Raw genomic sequence first — 22,919 nt, forward strand, 5'->3', positions numbered from 1 at the left:
ATGATCTGACGGGAATCTTCTCTTTCTTCTTTTTAAAAATATATTTTTATGGATTTCAGAGAGGAAGGGGAGGGGGGAGAGAGAAACATCAATGAAGAGAGAGAATCATTGACCGGCTGCCTCCTGCACTCCCCACACTGGGGGATCGAGCCCACCACCCCCGTATGTGCCCTGACCGGGAATCGAACCGTGACCTCCTGGCTCATGAGTCGATGGATGCTCAACCACTGAGCCATGCTGGCTGGGAGGGAATATTTTCTTTATAAATAAAGTGTGATGCCCAACATCTTACCCACAGTGGACTAATGCGTGGCTCCACCATGAGCTGCTTGGTTTGACATTTTGGGTTTTCTAATTATCCCTCCGAAAATTCACAGAAAGCTCACCAATCCCGCAGGCTTTGCTTTAAGTTTTTAGAATAATTATGGGGGGGAGTGTGTAGCAGGGTCCTTTTTCTCAGTTCCCATTTCCTAAATAATGAGTTTTCAGCCCAGCTGGCATGGCTCAGTGGTTGAGCGTGGACCTATGAACCAGGAGGTCAGGTTTGATTCCTGGTCAGGGCACATGCTGGGGTTGTGGGCTCCATCCCCAATGGGGGGCGTGCAGGAGGCAGAAGATCAATGATTCTCTCTCACCATTGGTGTTTCTCTCTCTCCCTCTCCCTTCCTCTCTGAAATCAATACAAATATATTTTTTAAAATAATAGATTTTCAGACAGCATTGGTCAATTGATGGGGACTTCAGGATCCACATTTCACCAACAGTGTCCTTTGCTGACTCATTCCTGGGACCCACCCCAGGACTATAGCATCCTTTCCATCCACAGAACAGACTGAGTACAGGAGCCACATGCACTGAGATGTGTCTGCCAGCCCTAAGGCACTGGTCTCCCTCTTATCCGTCTTTGTTAGTGACCAGGCAAGGCACCATCAATTGTTTGTTCTCTAATATTAGAGTAGGAGTTTGTAGAGAAATAAATTATTAGGTCATTCTTTAGTTGTTTCACAAATGAATATCTTCAATGTGATTTACTCAAAAGCAAACAGGGCTACAAAAGTCCTCCCCTTCTTTTTCAGAAATGAAGATTTAAAACAAAAATTTAAAATTAATTTTCAGGGAGAGAGAGAGAGTGAAGCATCGATATGTTGTTTCACTTATTTATGCATTCATTGGTTGATTCTTGTATGTGCCCTGACCTGGGATTGAACCCAGAACCTTGGCGTATCAGGATGATGCTCTAACTGACTGAGCTACCCGGCCAGGGCTCCACTGTTTTCTTTCTTTTTCTTTTTTAAATTTAATTTTATTTTTATAAATAAATTGTATTGATTTTTTACAGAGAGGAAGGGAGAGGGATAGAGAGTTAGAAACATCGATGAGAGAGAAACATTGATCAGCTGCCTCCTGCACACTCCCTACTGGGGATGTGCCCGCAACCCAGGTACATGCCCTTGACCGGAATCGAACCTGGGACCCTTCAGTCCACAGGCCAATGCTCTATCCACTGAGCCAAACCAGTTAGGGCTGTTTTCTTAATTAACCTCTTTGAGATGACTGGACTTCATCTACAAAAATGTCATGATGATGCTTATAATAACCTCTGCTTTTACCTATGCATCGTAGACTTCTGTGAGGGCAATTGAAATATAACATGTGGAAACACTTTCGCAAGATGTAAAATGTGGTGCAATGATATTTTCAGGCTTCTTTTCCTAACACTGGATAGCAGTACCCTTGGGAGACTCAGCCCTCTGGAGAAATGATAACAAAGCAGATGTTCCTTTTTCTACGTGTGTGCTGTGGTTTGTTATGACAAGTAGGTATGACACCTTGTCCCCACCACAACTGACTCAAAACAACAGCTTCCAATCTATAGGGGGGTGATTACAGATTTTGCTTGACATTGTCCATCACCGGCAACGGGAATTATTGTTAGCTATTCTGCTGGGTGGTTTTTATCTCCCCTGCTGCTCTCGACTGGTGAGTACCAGCTGTTTACTCATAACAGAGAGTGACTAGAAGACAAATGAGGGAAGAAGGCCTGGGTGGCAGACATGATAAATTCCTACACGAAATGCCTTTTCTTGGCCGTCACCTGTGCCAGTTTGGGGTCTGCTATTTTAATTTCTTTATTGGTTAAGGTATTACAAATGTGTCCTCATCTCCCCATTAACCCCCAACCTCTCTCCCCTCACCCCCCACACTCATGCTCTCATCCTCCTGTTGCCCGTGTCCATTGGTTTGGCTCATATGCATGCATACAAGTCCTTTGGTTGATCTCTTCCCCTGACCCCCACCCTCCCCTACTTTCCCTCTGGGGATTGATAGTCTGATCTCTGTTTCTCTGTCTTTGGATCTGTCCCTGTTCATCAATCTATGTTGTTCTCTATAGTCCACAAATGAGTGAGATCATGTGATATTTATCTTTCTCTGACTGGCTTATTTCACTTAGCATAATGCTCTCCAGTTCCATCCATGCTGTTGCAAAAGGCAAGAGTTCCTTCTTTTTTACTGCAGCATAGTATTCCATTGTGTAGATGTACCACAATTTTCTAATCCACTCATCTGCTGATGGGCACTTAGGCTGTTTCCAGATCTTAGCTATGGTGAATTGTGCTGCTATGAACATAGGGGTGCATATATCCTTTCTGATTGGTGTTTCTGGTTTCTTGGGATATATTCCTAGAAGTGGGATCACAGGGTCAAATGGGAGTTCCATTTTTAGTTTTTTGAGGAAACTCCATACTGTCTTCCATAGTGGCTGCACCAGTCTGCATTCCCACCAGCAGTGCAGGAGTGTTCCTTTTTCTCCACATCCTCTCCAGCACTTGTCGTTTGTTGATTTGTTGATGATAGCCAGTCTGACAGGTGTGAGATGGTACCTCATTGTTGTTTTGATTTGCATCTCTCGTATAATTAGTGACTTTGAGCATGTTTTCATATGTCTTTATTTCAGTCAGTGTATGCTTAATTTCTAGTTGGTCCTTTTTCATATCCTCGAGGTTCTCACTAAATTTATCAGCGGTTTCTAGAAAATTCTTGAAAAACCTTAAAAGTGTGGTTTTGAACTCTATATCCAGTAGTTTGTTTTCCTCCATTTCTGTCATTTGTGACCTGTTTCTTTGACTCCTCATTTTGGCTGCTTCCCTGTGTTGGTAGAGTGGCTTTGTGTGCTAGGTGTCCTATAGGGCCCAGTGGCTCAGCCTCCCCAATTACCTGAGGTGGACACTCTTGGTGCACCCCTTTGTGGGCTTTGTGCACAGTCTTGTTGTAGTTAAGCCTTGACTGTTGCAGTTATCACTGGGAGGAACTGAGCTCCAGGCCAATTGGCTGTGAGAATGAGCTGTGGTTATGGTGGGAGAACTTCTGTGCTGGAGACACCCTTATGGGGCAAGACTTGATTTAGTGGGGCTTTGGTGCTCACTGAGCCTGCCCCCTGAGTGTGTCCATTATGGATCTGAGGAGTTGTAATATGGACGGCCCACTCTGACCACTGGGTACACTGGCTCTTGGATCTTTAAGGAAGTGCTAATTTAGTCTCTACCTGAGGCTACCCAGCAGGAGCTATGGAGAGATCTGCAGATGCCTTTTCTTTGTTTGGAGTTTGGAGGTGCCTAGATGAGGCCCAGCTGTGAAGCAATGCAAGCTGCTGTGGGGCCTTGGGCCTTCTTTTTGGATGATCTGGGTTTCTCTGACCCAGCTGCAGTTAGGTAATTTTAGATTGCAAAGGGCCAGGGCATTCATATGCAAAAGCCTCTGTGCACAGCCTGGGTGGGGTGGGGTCTCAGGGAATCAATAGGGTGGAGCAAACAGCTATGGCTGAACCTCAGCCCTGCCCTAAGAGGACCCGGGTCTTACTGTTCCGCGGTAATCGCCGCAAGAGCCTCTTAGAGAAAGCCGCCCTCAAGTTCTGCCTGATGCCAGACAGTCCAGTGTCTCCCCGTATGAGTCTGGGTCCCCAGAGACTCGCCCGGAACTGGAGTTCAGAGCAGTCGGGAGCTTGAGTCTCCCTCCCGATTGAAAAAGCAGTGTCCTCAGTTGCCAGCCCTTTCCGCGTGCACCTCCGTACCTCTGCACTTTACTTCCACACCGCACCTCCTCTGAGTCTCAGTGTGCTTTTCTCTTTCCTTCTAGTTGTAGAATTTCCACTCGGCCAGCCTTCCTGTGGTTCTGGATGATGTCCATTTTGTCTTTTAGTTGTTTTCTTGAAGTGGTTGTGTGAGGCAGCAATTTCCAGTGTTTACCTATGCTGCCAGCTTGGTTTTCTCTCTAGAAACTTTTTGATATTTGCAACCATAGTAAAACAAAGACATATATATATATATACATATATGTATATATATTTTAAATATAGTTTATTGATTTTTTACAGAGAGGAAGGGAAAGGTATAGAGAGTTAGAAACATCGATGAGAGAGAAGCATTGATCAGCTGCCTCCCGCACACCCCCTGCTGGGGATGTGCCTGCAACCAAGGTATATGCCCTTGACTGGAATTGAACCTGGGACCCTTTAGTCCCCAAGCCGATGCTCTATCCAATGAGCCAAACCAGCCAGGGAAAGACTTATATTTTTGATATTTATTTTGTATATTTAAATGCCATTTAACAAAGAAAAATTAACCAAAAAAATGAGTTCATGTGTCACCTCTGACACGCATGTCATAGGTTCATAGGTTTGCCATCACTGCTCTAGAAGGTCCTTTCAAGATGGGAGGACATTTTCGGTATGCCTCACTTCTATCATTTTCAGGTACTCAACATGCGCTATTTTCAGAGCCTGGATATCATCCAGAATGTTCCATGTCCTCTCCAGTGGTTTGACAAGCGGTGATGTGATTATTTGATATCCGAGTGGCCTGTGGCAGTGCAGTGGGGACCAACCAACAGTACGGGGATCTGAATGTGTAGCAATGATTGGATTTGGGGGTGATCCGACTGTGTGGCTTGGAAGGAGAGCAGGCTGTATGAACTCTGTTGACATTCACAGGCAAGTTTTCATTTGAAAGCCCATCAGTAGGTCCACAGTGAGCAGAAGCGTTCTCAGGTAGTGAGTCACTGTTTCCAATCCACGCTCGAGGATAAATAAGGCACTAGGTTAATGGAGATGGCACAGAAATCTAAAATATGCTCTCAGATTATGTTTGCTTTCCTTCCCTCACCCCCTGGTCGCTAGTTCCTGGGATGTTTGTGGGGGGAATGAAAGTTGGTAGTCTATTAAGTACAGACACAGTCTGAATGAGAGGAAGCCCTAACCAGTTTGGTTCAATGGATAGAGCATCAGCCTGCGGACTGAAAGGTCCCAGGTTCGATTCGGGTCAAGGGTAGGTGCCTGGGTTGTGGGCTCGATCCTCAGTAGGGGGTGTGCAGGAGGCAGCTGATCAATGGTTCTCTCTCACCACTGATGTTTCTATCTTTCTCTCTCCCTTCCTCTCGGAAATCAATAAAAATTTAAAAAAAGTAAATGAATAAGGAAGACCACATCTCGAAGGGTAGACAAAGCGTCCAAATGAAAAAGAAAGTTCTGTAGAATCAACTGTCCTCTTAGGGACACTGCACAGGCGCTGTTTTCCTGGCTGCCACAGGCCAGCGTGGCCTCCTGGAGTCAGTGGCCTGGTCGCTGCTGCCTGGACCACCTTGAATGGGAGTCGGGGGGCTTCTGGGCCAAGGAGGACTCTGATACTGCTGGTGTGTGGCAGAAAACCCCGAGGCACCGTTCCTGGGGCTCCCTTTCTGTTGGGGCTCAGAGGGAAATGGCAATGATGGTCAATTCATAAAGGACATAATTCTCTTCTTCTATCCTATGCAAAGATAGTGACAGTCCGGCTGGTGTGGCTCAGTGGTTGAACACTGACCTATGGACTGGGAGGTCATGGTTCGATTCCTGGTCAGGGCACATGCGTGGGTTGCGGGCCCAGTACAAGGCGAGCAGGAGGTAGCCGATCAATGATTCTCTCTCATCATTGATGTTTCTATCTCTCTCACCCTCTCCCTTCCTCTCTGAAATCAATAAAAATATATTTAAAACAAAACAAAAAACCAAAGATAATGACAGTGAAGGGGGTCCCTTACCTCAAGCTGATGCTTGTTCCATGGCTGTGACAAATACTAGAGTCAACTTGAGAACTAACAAGGACACAGTCATCTCTCCTCCCTTCCTATGTACTTTTCATAATCAGCCCAGGGGGCTTGCTTTGTCCGGGATGGAGTGTGGTATGTTTGTCTCCACGCCTCTCTTTGTCTCCTTTCTTAAAAAACAAACAAACAAACAAACAAACAAAAAAACCCATCACCAAAACCACCTCTACTTTACTGGGTGCCTGGCTGGGTGACTCCACTCAAACAAGGGTTGGTATTGGTAAATGTGTAGAGTCTCATGGGCTGGTCATTTTTGATGAAGAATTTCAGTAAGAATACCTCAGTTATTCATAAAAACACGCTACCCTTCAAAAAATGCAGCTCTCATCCTAGCTGGTTTGGCTCAGTGGATAGAGCACTGGCCTGTGGACTGAAGGGTCCCGGGTTCGATTAGGTCAAGGATGCATGCCCAGGTTGCGGGCTCAATACCCAGTAGGAGGTGTGCCGAATCAATGATTCTCTCTCATCACTGGTGTTTCTATCTCTTCCTCTCCTTGCCTCTGTGAAATCAATAAAGACATATTAAAAAAAAAATACGGCTCTCTCCACTATCTGTTAAATATCCAGTAAAGCGCTATTTGGAAACAACAAGAAAGGAAGTTATCTAACTGCTAGATGCCCAACAATAGCCATTCTACACCAAGTAAACCCAATGGATAAGATTTATGGGTTTCCCCATCAGTCTACGGCACATTAGAAATAAATCTCTAGAAATAGAAAAAAGTAACTAAGATGGCATTCCTTTGCTCTGAAAACACATGTCCCTGCCAGTCCTAACGGACAATCCTTCGCACAATGTCAGGTATTACACTGATGTTACTGATGCCAAAGTGACCCAAAGTGACGATGACCGTCCCATGTCCAGCAGGCGTTCCGCGTCCCCGTGTCCCTCCCCACTTGCAACCGGAAGCTGTGAGTTGGGTTTCCCTTGTAGGCCCTCTGGGAGAACCTGGCATGGATTCTCTGAGGATCCCACAAAGACGATTTCAAGAAACAGATTCTACATCGTAATGCTTAGCATTTATATAGGTTCTTTTGATTCCAAAACAAGTTATAAATATTTCCTACCGTAACAACATCTTCGCGAGGTAGGTGAGTAGGTACTGTCCCTACATGACCAGCAGAAACCCGAGGCCAAGGAGAGAGCCAGGAGCCACAGTAAGACTGGGCGTCCCGAGGCCGCCTGCTCTGGGCGGTGGGGAGGCCAGGGCTCTCTCGAGTGTAGCAACAGTCTCTGTTAATATAGGGTTATAGGTCGGATAGATAGAAAACAACACACAATGACAGTATAGAACAATAATCCAATATTCTTGTTTCTTAGTAAAATATGTTAAGCACAGTATTTAAATTGCATTTCTCCGAAAAGCATTTGGTATAGTAAATAGCAGAAGGTATATTAAACAGCAGAAGGTGTATTAAATAGCAGAAGGTATATTAAATAGCTCTATTAAACGTTTGCTGGCATACTCTTAACAGCATAACGATTCTAAAGAAATTCAAATCCACTGACCCATAGAGGTCGTTCCTTTCTAATACCATAGAATAAACAAAAATGTGAAAAATGACTTCAGTCTCCATAACACAGACTTAATCGTTTGCTGGCTACTAGCAGGGGGCTACGTTAATTTTTCCGAGCTTGAGAGAAAGGATACAGATTCCCGGCTATGGTTTTAAAATATCAACTTGCTAGAGAAAAATGCAGTTGAAAGGTGGAAATTAAAGATTGCTATTTCTGCCCAGCTGGCGTGGCTCAGTGGTTGAGCGTCGACCTAGGAACCAGGAGGTCACGGTTCGATTCCCAGTCAGGGCACATGCCCGGGTTGCGGGCTCTAGCCCCAGGGCGGGGCGTGCAGGAGGCAGCCGATTGTTGATGTTTCTCTCTCTCCCTCTCCCTTCCTCTCTGAAATCAATAAAAGTATATTTGAAAAATAACTGCTATGTCCATTTTGTATCCATTCTGAGGAAGTCATACACTTTCAGAACATATCGTACTTGGAACTAGCGTTGAGGTAAGTATAGCCACACTAGAGCATGAGAACGTTTTATGAGAAGAGAAAATGACACAAAAGAAAATCTATGGTCTTAGAAGAAAATGAATACGGAGGCAAGAAAAGTATTTTCCAAGAGTTTTTTAAGGATGGCATGGGGAGTTCACACCTAGATGACGGGACAGGTCTTGGAGATGGTTGACAAGGATGAAGACTTGGCTTGACCTCTTGTCCAAGGCGAAACCCTCCCTCTCCTCTAAGCCAGTGGTTGCAGAATAGCAAAGAGCCTGCCTCATGCGAAGCTTCCTAAGAACTGACCACGTGGGCCAGCAGAAATGTTCTAAAACTAGAAAGGAAGAGGCGTCAAAGCCTTCAAATTGGTATGCGAACGTGAAAACGAACTCCCAAGCCGGAATGACATTCTCCGTCAGAAGTGACAAGTACAAAAGTCTTAAAGGGAGTATACAAGCCCCTAAGATGTGGTTAGATAGGGCATGGCATTCAAAGATTATTTTTTAATAAGTGTGCTTTTCCCCTAAAAAAAGACATATCAAAGGGTTCTTCTCTCCTCCCGTCCTTTAGATATAAATACGAAACACAAGTGGTCCGTCAGTGTGTCCGGTCACGCTATACGCACGCGGGGTCCTTCCCACGCGGGTTGTACGTGGCAGTATTGTTGGAGGGAGGGCTGAGACTGGACGGGCTGGAGCAGTTCGGCTGTTTGGTGGGCTGTAAGCTCCTGGCGTAGGGTGAGTACCAGTCCCTCTCAAACACATCTTTGAGCTGCTTAATGATGCTCGTGTTATTCCTCGCGTCTGCTTGGTTGATGACGAGGCCCGTACCCGCATTCTGGGTGAAGTCATTCCCTACCCAGTCAAAGTTTCCTGCAAACGAACAAAGTAAAGAAATGGTGAAGACCCATTGGGGGATATTCCCCATCCAGTGCAATGCACAGCAGCGTCCATTCAACGTATCATGGCCCGCGCTGGTTCGGCTCAGTGGATAGAGCGTCGGCCTGGGGAACTGAAGGGTCCCGGGTTCGATTCCGGTCAAGGGCACATGCCCAGGTTGCGGGCTCAATCCCCAGTAGGGGGCGTGCAGGAGGCAGCCGATCAATGATTCTCTCTCATCATTGATGTTTCCATCTCTCTCTCCCCAATCCCTTCCTCTATGAAATCAATATACATATATATACATATATACATATTTTTAAATATATGTAATGAAATAAACACCCGGGGATGGCTACAGGGCGGCTAAATTGTGTCGATAGCTCCGAGAAAAACAATTCCAAGAAGGCTTACATATGGCAGATTAATATTTGCGTGCGATTTTCGCATCTTCTTCAGCTGTGCTCAACTTGAAACTCACAGCAAGGGATCTGCTGCTCGTTTTTGTCAATGTTATTTCTTATTGACATTCACAAGACACACTAAATATGGCAACATTTCAAATGTGCAGGAATCCGCTTAAAAACCCTGCGAACAATTACCACCTCCTCAGAGAGACGGCGTCTAATTCGCACGGACAGACGAGGGATGCTGAATATAATGCGCCAGAGCTTCACATCCAAGGAAAAGCTGAGGCCGGAAAAGGAGGGCCAGTTCCTGTCCAAAGAGGCAACACTCTCCTCTCTTGGGCTCGACTCACTCCCCAGTTTCCGGTTCCGGCTCCTCAGCCCAGAAATGGGGCCGCTGCTGGACAGCGGGCTCCCCTATGAGTGCGCGGTTGGCAAGTGTATTCGCTTGCAAAGGCAGCTGTAATGAAGCACCGCAGGCTGGTGGCCTGAGCAACAGAACTGTATTGTCTCCCAGTTTAGAGGCCCAAAGTCCAAAGTCAAGGTGTGGGCCGGGCTGGTTCCCTCCAAGGGCTGTGAGGGAAGCTCAGGCCAGGCCTCTCGGCTGGGTTTGTGGATCCTGCCTCCTCACATGGTCTTCCCCCTGGGCACGCCTGTGCCCACATGTCCCCTTTTTTATTTTATTTTTAATTTTTTTAAAATATATTTTATTGATTTTTTACAGAGAGGAAGGGAGAGAGATAGAGAGTTAGAAACATCAATGAGAGAGAAACATCGATCAGCTGCCTCCTGCACACTCCCTACTGGGGATGTGCCCGCAACCTAGGCACATGCCCTTGACCAGAATCGAACCTGGGACCCTTGAGTCCGCAGGCTGATGATCTATCCACTGAGCCAAACTGGTTAGGGCTATTTTTTTTTAAAAATATATTTTATTGATTTTTTACAGAGAGGAAGGGAGAGGGATAGAGAGTTAGAAACATCGATGAGAGAGAAACATCGATCAGCTGCCTCCTGCACATCTCCCACTGGGGATGTGCCTGCAACCCAGGTAGATGCCCTTGACCGGAATCGAACCTGGGACCCTTCAGTCCGCAAGCCGATGCTCTATCCACTGAGCCAAACCGGTTTTGGCCTGTTAGGGCTATTTTTATTTTTAAATATATTTTTATTGATTTCAGAGAGGAAGGGAGAGAGATAGGAACATCCATAATGAGAGAGAATCATGGATAGGTTGCCTCCTGCATGCCCCCCTACTGAGAATGGAGCCTGCAACCTGGGCACGTGCCCTTGACTGGAATCGAACCCGGGACCCTTCAGTCCGCAGGCCGACGCTCTATCCACTGAGCCAAACCAGCTATGGCCAAATGTCCCCTTTTATAAGGACACCAGTCAACTGGGATTAGGGCCCCCCCTTTCCCTCCCCAATGATCTCCTTGTAACCTGATTACCTCTGTCTACTAGACTCTATCTCCAAATAAGGTTCTGTTTTGAGGTACTGGGGTTAGGACTCAATATGAATTTTGGGAGGACACGATTCAGCCCATAACAGATGGTAAGGCTGGGATGGGTCCCCTTATGGGCTAATCACATCTAAGTCACTCACATGCGGTCAACCTTTTATTTATTTATTTTATTGATGTCAGAGAGAGGAAGGGAGAGGGAGGGAGAGACAGAAACATCAGTGATGAGAGAGAATCATTGTTTGACTGCCTCCTGCACACACACTAGGGATTGAGCCCCCAACCCAGGCATGTGCCCTGACTGGGAATCGAACCTCGACCTCCTGGTTCATGGGTTGACGCTGAACCACTGAGGCAGGCCAGCTGGGTGATCCTAATCATATTTTTGTCGCCATCCCTTAGGGGTGTGGTTCACAGCCAGGTCTGACGCCACGGCCCACATTTAACTTCCATTCCACGTCACCTCTGATCCTAAAGGCGTGCCTTGTGCTAACTGTGCGTGGCACCCTGGACTTCAATGTCAGCCCCCAGGGTTGGCCCATCAGGGCACGCCCTGGGATCTCTGCTCCAATCACCAGTAGACCACATCCTCTTAAGGAAATACACACAGAAATGTGCTTTGGCCCTAGCTGGTTTGGCTCTGTGGATAGAGCATCGGTCTGCGAACTGAAGGGTCCTGGGTTTGATTCCAGTCAAAGGCACATGCCCGGGTTGCGGGCTCGATTTCCAGTAGGGGGCGTGCAGGAGGCAGCAATTGTCTCTCATCATTGATGTTTCTATCTCTCTCTCCCTTACTCTCTGAAATCAATAAAAATGTATTTTTAAAAAATTTAAAAAAAGAAATGTGCTTAGGGGTAGCACAAGGAAGGGAAAAAATGAGGGGCCGGAAGGGATGAGATTTTCAAGCCTTCTTCTGTGAAATTCAGCCTTTTCCTTCAATACAATAGAATCTCTATTGATTCTCAGAAGCTTTAATGAGTTCTTCTCAGGAATATAGCTGTAGGCTATTCCACAGGCCCAGGCAGGCATCCCTATCCTAGTGTGATCACCGGTTTCTTCTCTTCCTAATGGCTTGGCTGAACTTCAAAATCGTAAGCTTCAGTCTTTTTCTCTGTTGGGATGATTTCACCCAGCTCTTGAGAGACGGACAATCAGCTTCCAGATGCGGGTGTAGGCCCCAGAGGCCAGAACTGTGGTGCCAGCCGCAGGATCACCATGGCGATGGTGCAAACGATCTCACTGGGAAGGTATATGGGCCTCGTGAGCCTTTCCTGTGTCTTCAATCACCCACCACCCCTGGCCAGTCCTCTCATCATCCAAACCATCCTCTAGTCAAGTTTGCCAAGCTTAACTCAAATATACTCTGGAGACTTAGCCATTAGAGAGATGATACTGTTTGGAGATTCTTCTGTAAGTCTTCTGAAAATTAATAGAGCTGTAATTCTGTGCAGGGTCTACTGTGGATTTTTCTGAATTCAGAATTCTCAGTGGGTGTCTGGGTGATGACTTAAGAGCTTTCCAGAACATGCTGATGCTTATTTAAATTATCAATGAATTTTCCTCTTGAAGCCCTTTAAATATTTTTGTACTAGAATTATGCTTTGCTCTAGGGAATTAATGTCTTGCTAAAATGCTATGGATAAAATAAACTCAATTAAAAATGCATTACAATAACAGAGCCCAGAAACAGACCCACACACATATAGTTGACTGATCTTGATAAAGGAGCAAAGACAATACAATGGAGCAAAGATAGTCTTTTCAATAAATGGTGCTGGGACAACAGGGCAGGTAGATGCGAAAATGAAACTAGCCCAGCCAGCATGGCTCAGTGGTTGAGCATCGACCCATCAACCGAGAGGCCATAGGTTTGATTCCTGGTCAGGGCACATGCCCCGGTTGTGGGCTCCATCCCCACTGGGGGGCGTGTAGGAGGCAGCCGATCGATGTCTCTCTGTCATTGGTGTTCTATCTCTCTACCCCTCTTCCTTCTTCTCTCTCTCAAAAACCAATAAAAAATATTAAAAAAAAAGAACCTAGACCAGCCGTGGGCAAACTACGGCCCGCGGGCCGGATCCGGCCCGTTTGAAATGAATAAAACTAAAAAAGAAAAAAGACCGTACCCTTTTATGTAATGATGTTTACTTTGAATTTATATTAGTTCACACAAACACTCCATCCATGCTTTTGTTCTGGCCCTCCGGTCCAGTTTAAGAACCCATTGTGGCCCTCAAGTCAAAAAGTTTGCCCACCCCTGATCTAGACACAGACCTTAAACCCTTCACAAAAATTAACTCAAAGTGGATCATCGACCAAAATGTAAAATGCAAAACCCTAAGACTCCTAGGAGAAAATCTAGATGACTTGGGGTTGGGTGAAGATTTTAGATACAACATGAAAGAAATAATAGATGAAGTGAACTTAATTAAAATTAATGAATTGGCTCTGTGCAAGACACCGTCAAGAAGAGAAAATGATAAGCCACACGTTGGAAGTAAATACCTGCACATAATACATGTCTGAGAACGGATCGTTGTCCAAAATGACAAGTAACTCTTCAAACGGAACAATATGGAAATGGAAAACCCAGTGACACCATGGGCCAAAGACCTTAACAGACAGACACCTCACCAAAGAAGATCAACAGATGTCGAACAAGTCTATGAAAACATGCTCCACATCACACGTCATCAGGGAAATGCAAATTAAAACAACCAGATGCCGCGACACACCTCTCAGAAGGGCCAAAACCCAGACACTGACACCACCAAACGCAGGCGAGGTTGTGGAGCAACAGAAATCCCCATGCATTGCTGCTGGGAAGGCAAAACGGTGCAGCCACTTTGGAAGACAGCCTGGTAGTGTCTTTACAAAGCCAAACACACTCTTACCGTATGTTTCAGCAATCATGCTCCTTGGTATGAAACCTGCACGCGGGTGTTTAGAGCAGGTTAATCATCATTCAGCACTAAAAAGAAATGAGCTCTCAGGCCATTAAACAATGTGAACGCAACTTAAGTCCACATTACTGAGTGAAAGCAGCCAATCTGAAAATATCGTATAGTTGACCATAGCTATATGATATTTTGGAAAAGACAAAACTATGGAAATGCTAAAAATATCTGTGGTTGCCAGGAGTTGAGGGGGGGAGGGAGGGGAGAGGGAGGGATGAATAGGTGGCGTAGAGAGGATTGTTAGTGAAAATACTCTATGTGATACGATAATGATGGATGACATCATATACATCACATAATGACGTCATTAATACATTTGTCCAAACCCACGGGATGTACTAAACCGACAGTGAACCCTAATGTAATCTATGGGCTTTGGGTGATTATGACGTCAATGTTGGTTTATCAACTGTAACACATGCACCACTCTCATGGGGGATGCTGGCGGAGGCTGTGTGTGTGGGCACAGGGGTATATAGGGAGTCTCTGTGCTTTATGCTCAGTTGTGTTGGAAATAACACTTCTCTGGCCCTAACCGGTTTGGCTCAGTGGATAGAGCGTTGGCCTGCAGACGGAAGGGTCCCAGGTTGGATTCCAGTCAAGGGCATGTACCTTGGTTGCGGGCACATCCCCAGTACAGGGTGTGCAGGAGGCAGCTGATCAATGTTTCTCTCTCATTGATGTTTCTAACTCTCTATCCTTCTCCCTTCCTCTTTGTAAAAAATCAATAAAATATATTTAAAAAAACACTTATCTGAAAACGAAAAGTCTATTTTAAAATATGCATTATGAGGGAAGAAGGGAGACAGCCAGGAATGACTATTTGCTAAGGGCCTACACAGATAAGAGCCTTTCATCTATTATCTCATTTACTCCTCATTCCACCACCACACAGGGCAGGAGGGGATAGTTATCTCATTTTACAAATGAGGAAGCAACAGAGAGATGACACCTGGCTTCCCACCCTGTTTCGACTGGGGTCAGTGTTTAAATTCAAAACTGGTTTGTCTGACTCCAAAACACTTATTTGATTCATTAAAAGAACACTTGGGTAGAGGCAGGCAACACCTTACTTTTAGGAAATCCTGCAGGTAAAATGTCCAGATTTGAGTCCCAAAATCCCACGGTGCCTGAACCTGGCCCATCCCCGTGTTTCCCAATACTTGAGCCAAACGTTCTCATTTTCGATGAAGCGATTTTGAGTTTGTTAAACGATTTTGAGTTTGTTTTCGTTAGTTGCTTAAAAAGAAGCAGATTTGCCCACCAGTGTGGCTCAGTGGTTGAGCATTGACCTATGAACCAGGTCAACAGTTTGATTCCTGGTCAGGGCACATGCCCAGGTTGTGCGCTTGATCCCCACCCAGCAGGGGGCGTGCAAGAGGCAGCCAATCAATGATACTCTCTCTCATCCTTAATGTTTCTATCTCCCTTTCCCATCCTCTCTTTCTGAAATCAATAAAAATATATTAAAAAAAGAAAAAGAAGCAGATTTCATTCTACTCTCCGTAAGTTGATGAATATGAGAAAATCCAAATGACCGCATCTTAGAACACTGGGATGAAATAATACCATATTCGAACCCAAGTGATATCCATTTAAATAAATCCCAATACTCTGTTCTAATGTGACACAGCTAGTCAAAGTGGAAAACAGCAGAACAGCTTCCCACTGAGCCAGGAGGCAGTCGCTGTCCAGTGGCTGATGACCGTGTCTTTTTATTTTTAATCTTTTTACAATTCCATAACACATCATCTGTACATTGTACTGTGTGTTCACCACCCCAATTCAAGTCTCCTTCCATCACCATTTACTCCCCCTTTACTCTCTTCTACTTCCCCTATCCCTCTGGTAATCACCATATTGTTGTCTGTCGTATAAGTTTTGTGTATTTTGTGTGTGTGTGTGTGTGTGTGTGTGTGTGTGTGTGTTGCAGTGTCTTCCATCCCCAGCTCCTTTCCCCTGACATCACATGTTTAAGTTGTTTCACATCTTATGGCCCAGGTCTCCTCATTTCTATAAAAACTGCCCTCGCTCTTGACCACGTGGCTGAGAGAATAAAATAAGAGCAAGTGCTTTACAAAGGGAGAAGGGCGTATTTTTTTACTCACTCACTGAATCTGGAAAACAAACAGTTTCCGAATTGCTTCATTCTATCCATGTGCCTTTCCTCTCTGCTTTAACACCTGCACAGCATAAAAACCACCACAACCGCACAACGTTTAACAACCGTGCTGCTGTTCCGAGATGTGTGGACGCTGTTCCCTTCTGCCGGTGATGGTTTCAGTGGAAGGGGTTCCCCTGGCCGGATACACATGGTGGGAAAGTAGAACAGACTTGATCCGCTAGTGAGTAATTCCACCAGGACGTGGGATTTCTGCATCTGGAACTCCACGGCCTTAATAAACAGAGCTAGCAAGACTCGGGATGATCCACGGGCCAGTTGATTTGCATATCGTCTCCCATTTACCCTTCATCCAATGCAGGAGAAGCTCTTGTTGGGCCCATTTTACAGATGAGAAAACCGAGAGCTTAAATACATTGTCTAAGGTTAGACGTTTTAACCACGGCAGGGGTGGGATTACTTCCCCAGCGGGGTGCTGTCACTGAACTCCCACGATGCCTGTCTCCGTCGCTCACGACAGGCCGGCTGTGGTCCTGTGTGTAGGGAAGGGGCATGGTGCCAGGACTCACCTGTCACGAGCCCGTCACCACCTCAGCTATAAAATGAGGCAAAGGGACCAAAGAACTCCTGCAAATCATTTACGGAAAGAAAACATCTCATAGGGTCTCTTAGCAGGCGAGTCAGCCATAGAGATGCGAGGCTGGGGAGCTCTTTACCCTGATTGTTCTGTTTCCTGACCTTCAGCCCCCCCAACCCCCCAGGCTCTGCTTCTTCGCCCCCCCGTGGGGTAGAGCACAGCTGGGCCACCACTGACCCCAGGCTCCCCGAGGAGCCTCGCACGCAGGCCGGGCACCTACCGATGTAAGCCGCTCCGTCCGTCACCATGTACTTGTTGCGGTTTAATTTAGGAAAAGTGAGATTCTTTTCCTCTTTGGTTGCACAGGCATTCTCTCTTTCCAGGTCAAAAAACTTCTGTAAGACACAAACGAATAAATGAATAGAGCAGGTGAACAGAGAACACTTTTGTTCTTTAAAAAAAATCTATTTTTATTGATTTCAGCGAGGAAGGGGAGAGGGAGAGAGAGAGAAACATCAATGATGAGAGAGAATCATGGATTGGCTGCCTCCTGCACGCCCCCTACTGGGGATTGAGGCCATAACCCGGGCACGTGCCTTTGACCGGAATCAAACCCGGGACACTTCAGTCTGAAGGCTGGCATTCTGTCCACTGAGTCAAACCGGCTAGGGTAGTGGTCGGCAAACGGCGGCTCGCGAGCCACATGCGGCTCTTTGGCCCCTTGAGTGTGGCTCTTCCACAAAATACCACATGCGGGTGCACATGTACAGTGCGATTGAAACTTCATGGCTCCCGTGCAGAAGTCGGTATTTTGTGGAAGAGCCACACTCAAGGGGCCAAAGAGCCACATGTGGCTCTCGACCTGCAGTTTGCTGACCACTGGGCTAGGGCAACATGCTTGGTCTCGGTCAAGAGTACACAAGGGTTTATGATCCCAGTATCAACAACAGACCTTACATTGAGTTATTAAAAGCACAGTCTTAAAAAAATAAAAAAAATAAATAAAAGCACAGTCTTGTCACCTCCTGTAGATGAAGCTATTTTTGTTCTCAAATAGGCAGCGAGAGGGAAAATTAGCAGGCTCAACTGTAATGAACACTTTTAAGCTACGGAATGAACACAAAAGTCTTTCTTTCAATAGCGTGAGGGCCAGAAGGTGGCTGAGTTCTCACTGTCTGACTCTCCAGGGTGCACTGTCAAAGACACTCACTGAGCCCAGGAACTCAATGAATATTCTTCCACGCTGCATACATCAGTGGGCCCAGGGCCACGACTAGCTGATCAAACTGGGGCTTTGCAAAGGTCGAAAGAGATTTCTGCCGAAGGAACCAATGCTTTGCATGTACAAGCCTCTGTCTAAGGCTCTTTTAATAGGCAAATAAGTGAAAAAAAATCACAACTTCATGTCAGAAATCCTGAATTTCAGTGATGTGACCCTCAAAACCGCCTTCCAGCTCACCAGGTGCCAGGTCAGGGGAGGCTCTGACAGCAGGAGGCGGTGGGCTTGTGCCTCAGGGATCTCTTGACACTGTAAGTGCTTGGATGAGGCTTAAACTGTGACTGTTGCCTGGCTGGTGTGGCTCAGTGGTTGGGCGTCGACCTATGAACCAGGAGGTCACGGTTCCATCCCCGGTCAGGGCCCATGCCTGGAGTTGGGGGCTCAATCCCAGTAGGGGGCGAGCAGGAGGCAGCCAATCAATGATTCTCTCTCATAGATGTTTCTATTTCTCTAAAATCAATAAAAACATATTAAAAAACAAACAAACCACACCAAACCACCTTGGGCCCCTGATTTGAAGGAGCAGGAGTACCAGGACTTCACACCAGCTGCCCAGCACGATGTCCAATTGCCTCAGACCAGTGACCGCTGTGGGTCTCCCCACCTTCCCTTTTGGAGTGGGAGTTCTTTTTTTTTATTTTTTAAAATATAAAATCTATATTCATTGATTTTTTACAGAGAGCAAGGGAGAAGAATAGAGAGTTAGAAACATCAATGAGAGAGAAAGATCAATCAGCTGCCTCCTGCATACCCACTACTGGGGATGTGCCCACAACGATGGTACATGCCCTGGACCAGAATCGAACCTGGGACCCTTCAGTCCGCAGGCTGACGCTCTATCCACTGAGCCACACCGGCTAGGGCTGCTGTAGTTTTTAGTTTCTCTGTCACTGAGCGATGAGGCTGGCTGTTGAGAAGGGCATCTCCCTGGGAGGCCTAAACTGGGAGCTGTGCAGGGACTGAGGGGCTGAGGGGCTCTATGTGGGAAGAGAGGAAAAGGGGTAATGGGTGTCCCGGATTTCAGACTGTGCTGACTCACAACCCTGTTCCTTCGTCTCCTTGGCGACACAGCTGCCTCCCTGACCACACGCACAGGCCACCTTGCGCTCAGGTCTCTGGGCAGCAGAATGAAGTCTAAGGGCACGTTCACCTCCTAACCCACAAATGCCTCCCACGTAGTCCTCCAATCTCTCTCTCCGTGTGCTTTTTGTCTTTTTAAATATATTTTTATTGATTTCAGAGAGGAAGGGAGAGGGAGAGAGAGAGAGAAACATCCATGATGAGAGAGAATCCTTGCTCGGCTGCCTCCTCCATGCCCCCGATTGGGATGGAGCCCGCAACCCGGGCATGTGCCCTGACCAGGAATCGAACCGTGACCTCCTGGTTCATAGGTTGATGCTCAACCACTGAGCCACACCGGTAGAGCCCTGCCCTACCTTTTAAAGTGTTTCTCTCTCTCGAGGATTGGTATTCCTGTTCTTACTGGGAGTTTGTGGGAATGTGTGTGCTTACAGCTTTCACGGATGGCTATGCAAAGGGACAAACTTTTTCTTTAAGAGCGAAGTCAACAGAATACTTACAACTTTCAAGCTGCAGTTGGCTATTTCAGTGCAGATAGCTTTAAGAGACGAAATAAAGTTAAACGTCAGGGGATCCGTTTCCTTCCAGAAGCTGATCAGGAGTCGAACTTTAACGCTTCGCAAAACTAACGCTTCTCTTATTTTCCCGTCCAAGTCTGGCCAGTACGTCCTGTGGAAATAATATCGATGTGGATGAAAATCAAGGAAGCAAGTTAGTTTTGGGAAATAGATTTACTAGGCTTCCGAGAACATGGATGTTAATGCGACCATTACTTTGTTCTGTGATATATGTGTGACTTTGTAGGATGCGTTGAAAAAAAAAATGCGAGCCTTCTGGGTAAGGGCCCCAAGACAGGATGCTTTATGGAGACCTGCCTCTGCCTACAACCAGGTCTCCCAGCGCCAGGCCTCAGGCTGTGAGGGCAGAGGGCATGGACACCCTGGCACCCCACCCCATGCCATCCTCACTGCACCTCCAACTCTACCTATGCTCCAAGAGTCAACTTCTTTTTTTAAAAAAAAATATTTTATTGATTTTTTTACAGAGAGGAAGGGAGAGGAATAGAGAGAAACATCGATGAGAGAGAAACATCAATCAGTTGCCTCTTGCACACTCCCCACTGGGGATGTGCCCACAACCAAGGTACATGCCCTTGACCGAAATCGAACCTGAGACCTTTCAGTCCTCAAGCCAACGCTCTATCCACTGAGCCAAACCCGTTAGGGCTTCTTTTTTATTTTTAATATATTTTTAATTTTATTATTTTTTAAAAAATATATTTTATTGCCGAAACCGGTTTGGCTCAGTGGATAGAGCGTCGGCCTGCGGACTGAAGGGTCCCGGGTTCGATTCCGGTCAAGGGCATGTACCTGGGTTGCGGGCATATCCCCAGTGGAGGATGTGCAGGAGGCAGCTGATCGATGTTTCTCTCTCATCGATGTTTCTAACTCTCTATCTCTCTCCCTTCCTCTCTGTAAAAAATCAATAAAATATATTTAAAAAAAAAATATATATATTTTATTGATTTTTTACAGAGAGGAAGGAGAGGGATATAGAATTAGAAACATCGATGAGAGAGAAACATTGATCAGCTGCCTCCTGCACATCTCCCTACTGGGGATGTGCCCGCAACCAAGGTACATGCCCTTGACCGGAATCGAACCTGGGGCCCTTCAGTCCACAGGCCGATGCTCTATCCATTGAGCCAAACCAGTTAGGGCTAATATATTTTTATTGATTTCAGAGAAGAAGGGAGAGGAGAGGGAGAGAGAGAAACATCAATGATGAGGGAGAATCATTGCTTGGCTGCCTCCTGCATGCCTCCTACTAGGGATCGAGCCTGTAACCCAGGCATGCGCCCCAGACCAGGAATCAAACCGTGACATGACCTTTTGGTTCACAGGTCGACGATTAACCACTGAGCCACGCCGGCCGGCCGGGCTCGCCCAGCTGATCTGAATGATGAGTGACCGGACATGACCTGAGAGCATCCCAGTGTGCAGGCTGGCTTCCCCAGCTCGGTGCCTGGTCCCGGAGACCAGGTTCTAGGTCGAGGTCATGCGCTCACTGACCTTTTGGTGCTTGTGCTGGAGATGGGCAGGTAGTCCATGACGGCGATGTACACGTACTGCTTGGCGTCGTCTATCACGCTGTAGATGGCGTCGATGTCAAAGCTTCTGTTTTTAGGGCAAAAGAGTTTGGGGGAATTCTGTGAAGACACAAAAACCAAACTTTTAGAGCATTAAGTTTTTTTTTTTGAAGATATTTTTTTTTTTGAAGATATTTTTATTGATTTCAGAGAGAAAGGGAAAGGGAGAGAGAGACAGATACATCAATGATGGGAGAGAATCATTGATTGGCTGCCTCCTGCACCCCCCCCCACTGGGGATCAAGCACACAATCCAGGTATGTGCCCTCGGCTGGAATCGAACCCGGGACCCTTCAGTCTGCAGGCCGATGTTGTATCCACTGAGCCAAACCAGCTAGGGCTAGATCCGTGGTTTGCCGAGCCGCAGTTTGCCGACCAGTGGGCTAGAGCATCAACTTTTGTCAACTGTGGATTTCCCTCTCTCTCTTTTTTTTTGCAAACCTACTTTCCAGTTCTTTAGGAGATAAGACAAATATATTTCCCATCCTATCAAAGTTGAGGCCTGTAGACATCCAAGTGTGGGGGGATTGGTCTCAAGTCTGTCCTTTAAGTCTGTTTTGGGAGGGAACTTAAAAATATATGTATTTTTATTGATTTCAGAGAGGAAGGGAGTGGGAGAAAAAGAAAATCATTGACTGCCTGTTTCCTGCACATCCCACACTGGGGATCGAGCCCACAACCCAGGCATGTGCCCTGCCCGGGAATCTAACCGTGACCTCCTGGTTCATAGGTTGACGCTCAACCACTGAGCCACGCTGGCCGGGCTGGGAGGGAATTCTTGCTTTCAATACACATGCCTCTGATTTGGGGAGGAATTCTCCAGCTCTAGACTTACGTGACCCTGGTGTGCCTCCCTGTCACACATAGCTGCCCAATTCCTCAGGCTTTGCCATATAACACCACATACAGATAACAAGCAATTTCTCCCAGAAGCCATTTCATCTGAACAGTGACATGGCTATAGACACGTTTAAGACCCTCTAAAAAGCTCGGTTTCCTCCTCTAATCATCCATCAATCAGAAAGAGGAGTATAGTTGTTGAGAAAGGGTCATCAATAATTCTAGTGGAGACACAGAGAGAGTTATTAAGATGCCCAAGTTCATCAGGAGAGACAGGGGGGAAAAAAGATATTCTGAGAGACTTAAGCAAAATAAGAGACAGGCAATTTATACTTGAGGTATTTTTCTCTCGTTGTTCAAAGTGGTTTCCATCTTAAAAGTATATGGTGTTTTGCCCTGGCCAGGTGGCTCGGTGGTTTGGAGCGTCGTTCTATACACCAAAAGGCTGCAGGTTCGATTCCTGGTCAGGACACATACCCAGGTTGTGGGTTCAATCCCCGGCTGGGGTATATATGGTAGGCAACCAATCAATGTTTCCTCTCTCTTTTTCTCTAAAAAAATCAATTAAAAAACATTCTCTCCCTCCCTTCTTCTCTCCCCCCTCCCTTCTTCTTCTTCTTCTTCTCTCTCTCTCTCTCTCTCTCTCTCTCTCTCTCTCTCTCTCTCAAATAAACAAAAACATATATATTTTTTTTTAAAAAAACAGGCTTCCTAGCTGATTCCTCAGCACTTTAGAGTTTGATGACAGGCTGAAGGCCCAGATACTTACACTGCCTGTTGCCAGTAACACTGTGGGGACAGTGGGATGGCGAGGGGTGGGAGGGTGGCAGGGGAGTTGGGTGAAGGTGTGTTGTGGGGTGGTGGTCTTGCCCTCCAGCCCCGATCAAGTACAACAGCTTTGCGTTTGTCTGTTTTACACACTGGGGCTCCCTGAGATTTCTCTCATCAGAGGGTTCTACTGCTACAAACAAGTGTGAACATCACTGATGCAGGGCATCAAAGACGGGTCTGGTATTGAAGACCTGGGTGCTGGTG

At 46.4% G+C, this 22,919-nt stretch overlaps 1 protein-coding gene across 2 annotated transcripts in view; it reads right to left on the bottom strand.

Annotated features, from left to right (window-relative positions):
- Positions 1 to 7,144: 7,144 nt before the first annotated feature.
- Positions 7,145 to 22,919, bottom strand: part of PLD5 (phospholipase D family member 5) — a gene marked incomplete at its 5' end in the record, with an annotated part of 172,983 nt that continues 157,208 nt past the window's right edge. For both annotated transcript variants that reach the window (XM_081114485.1, XM_081114486.1), the window contains 4 exons: positions 7,145 to 9,007; positions 16,817 to 16,931; positions 19,396 to 19,564; positions 20,968 to 21,104. In XM_081114485.1, the coding sequence (XP_080970611.1) occupies positions 8,751 to 9,007; positions 16,817 to 16,931; positions 19,396 to 19,564; positions 20,968 to 21,104 (678 nt within the window). In that variant the 3' untranslated portion in view covers positions 7,145 to 8,750. The remainder of the gene's footprint in view (positions 9,008 to 16,816; positions 16,932 to 19,395; positions 19,565 to 20,967; positions 21,105 to 22,919) is intronic.

The sequence above is a fragment of the Myotis nattereri genome (genome assembly GCF_964212035.1).
Source record: "Myotis nattereri genome assembly, chromosome: 20".
In the NCBI taxonomy this organism is placed as follows: domain Eukaryota; kingdom Metazoa; phylum Chordata; class Mammalia; order Chiroptera; family Vespertilionidae; genus Myotis; species Myotis nattereri.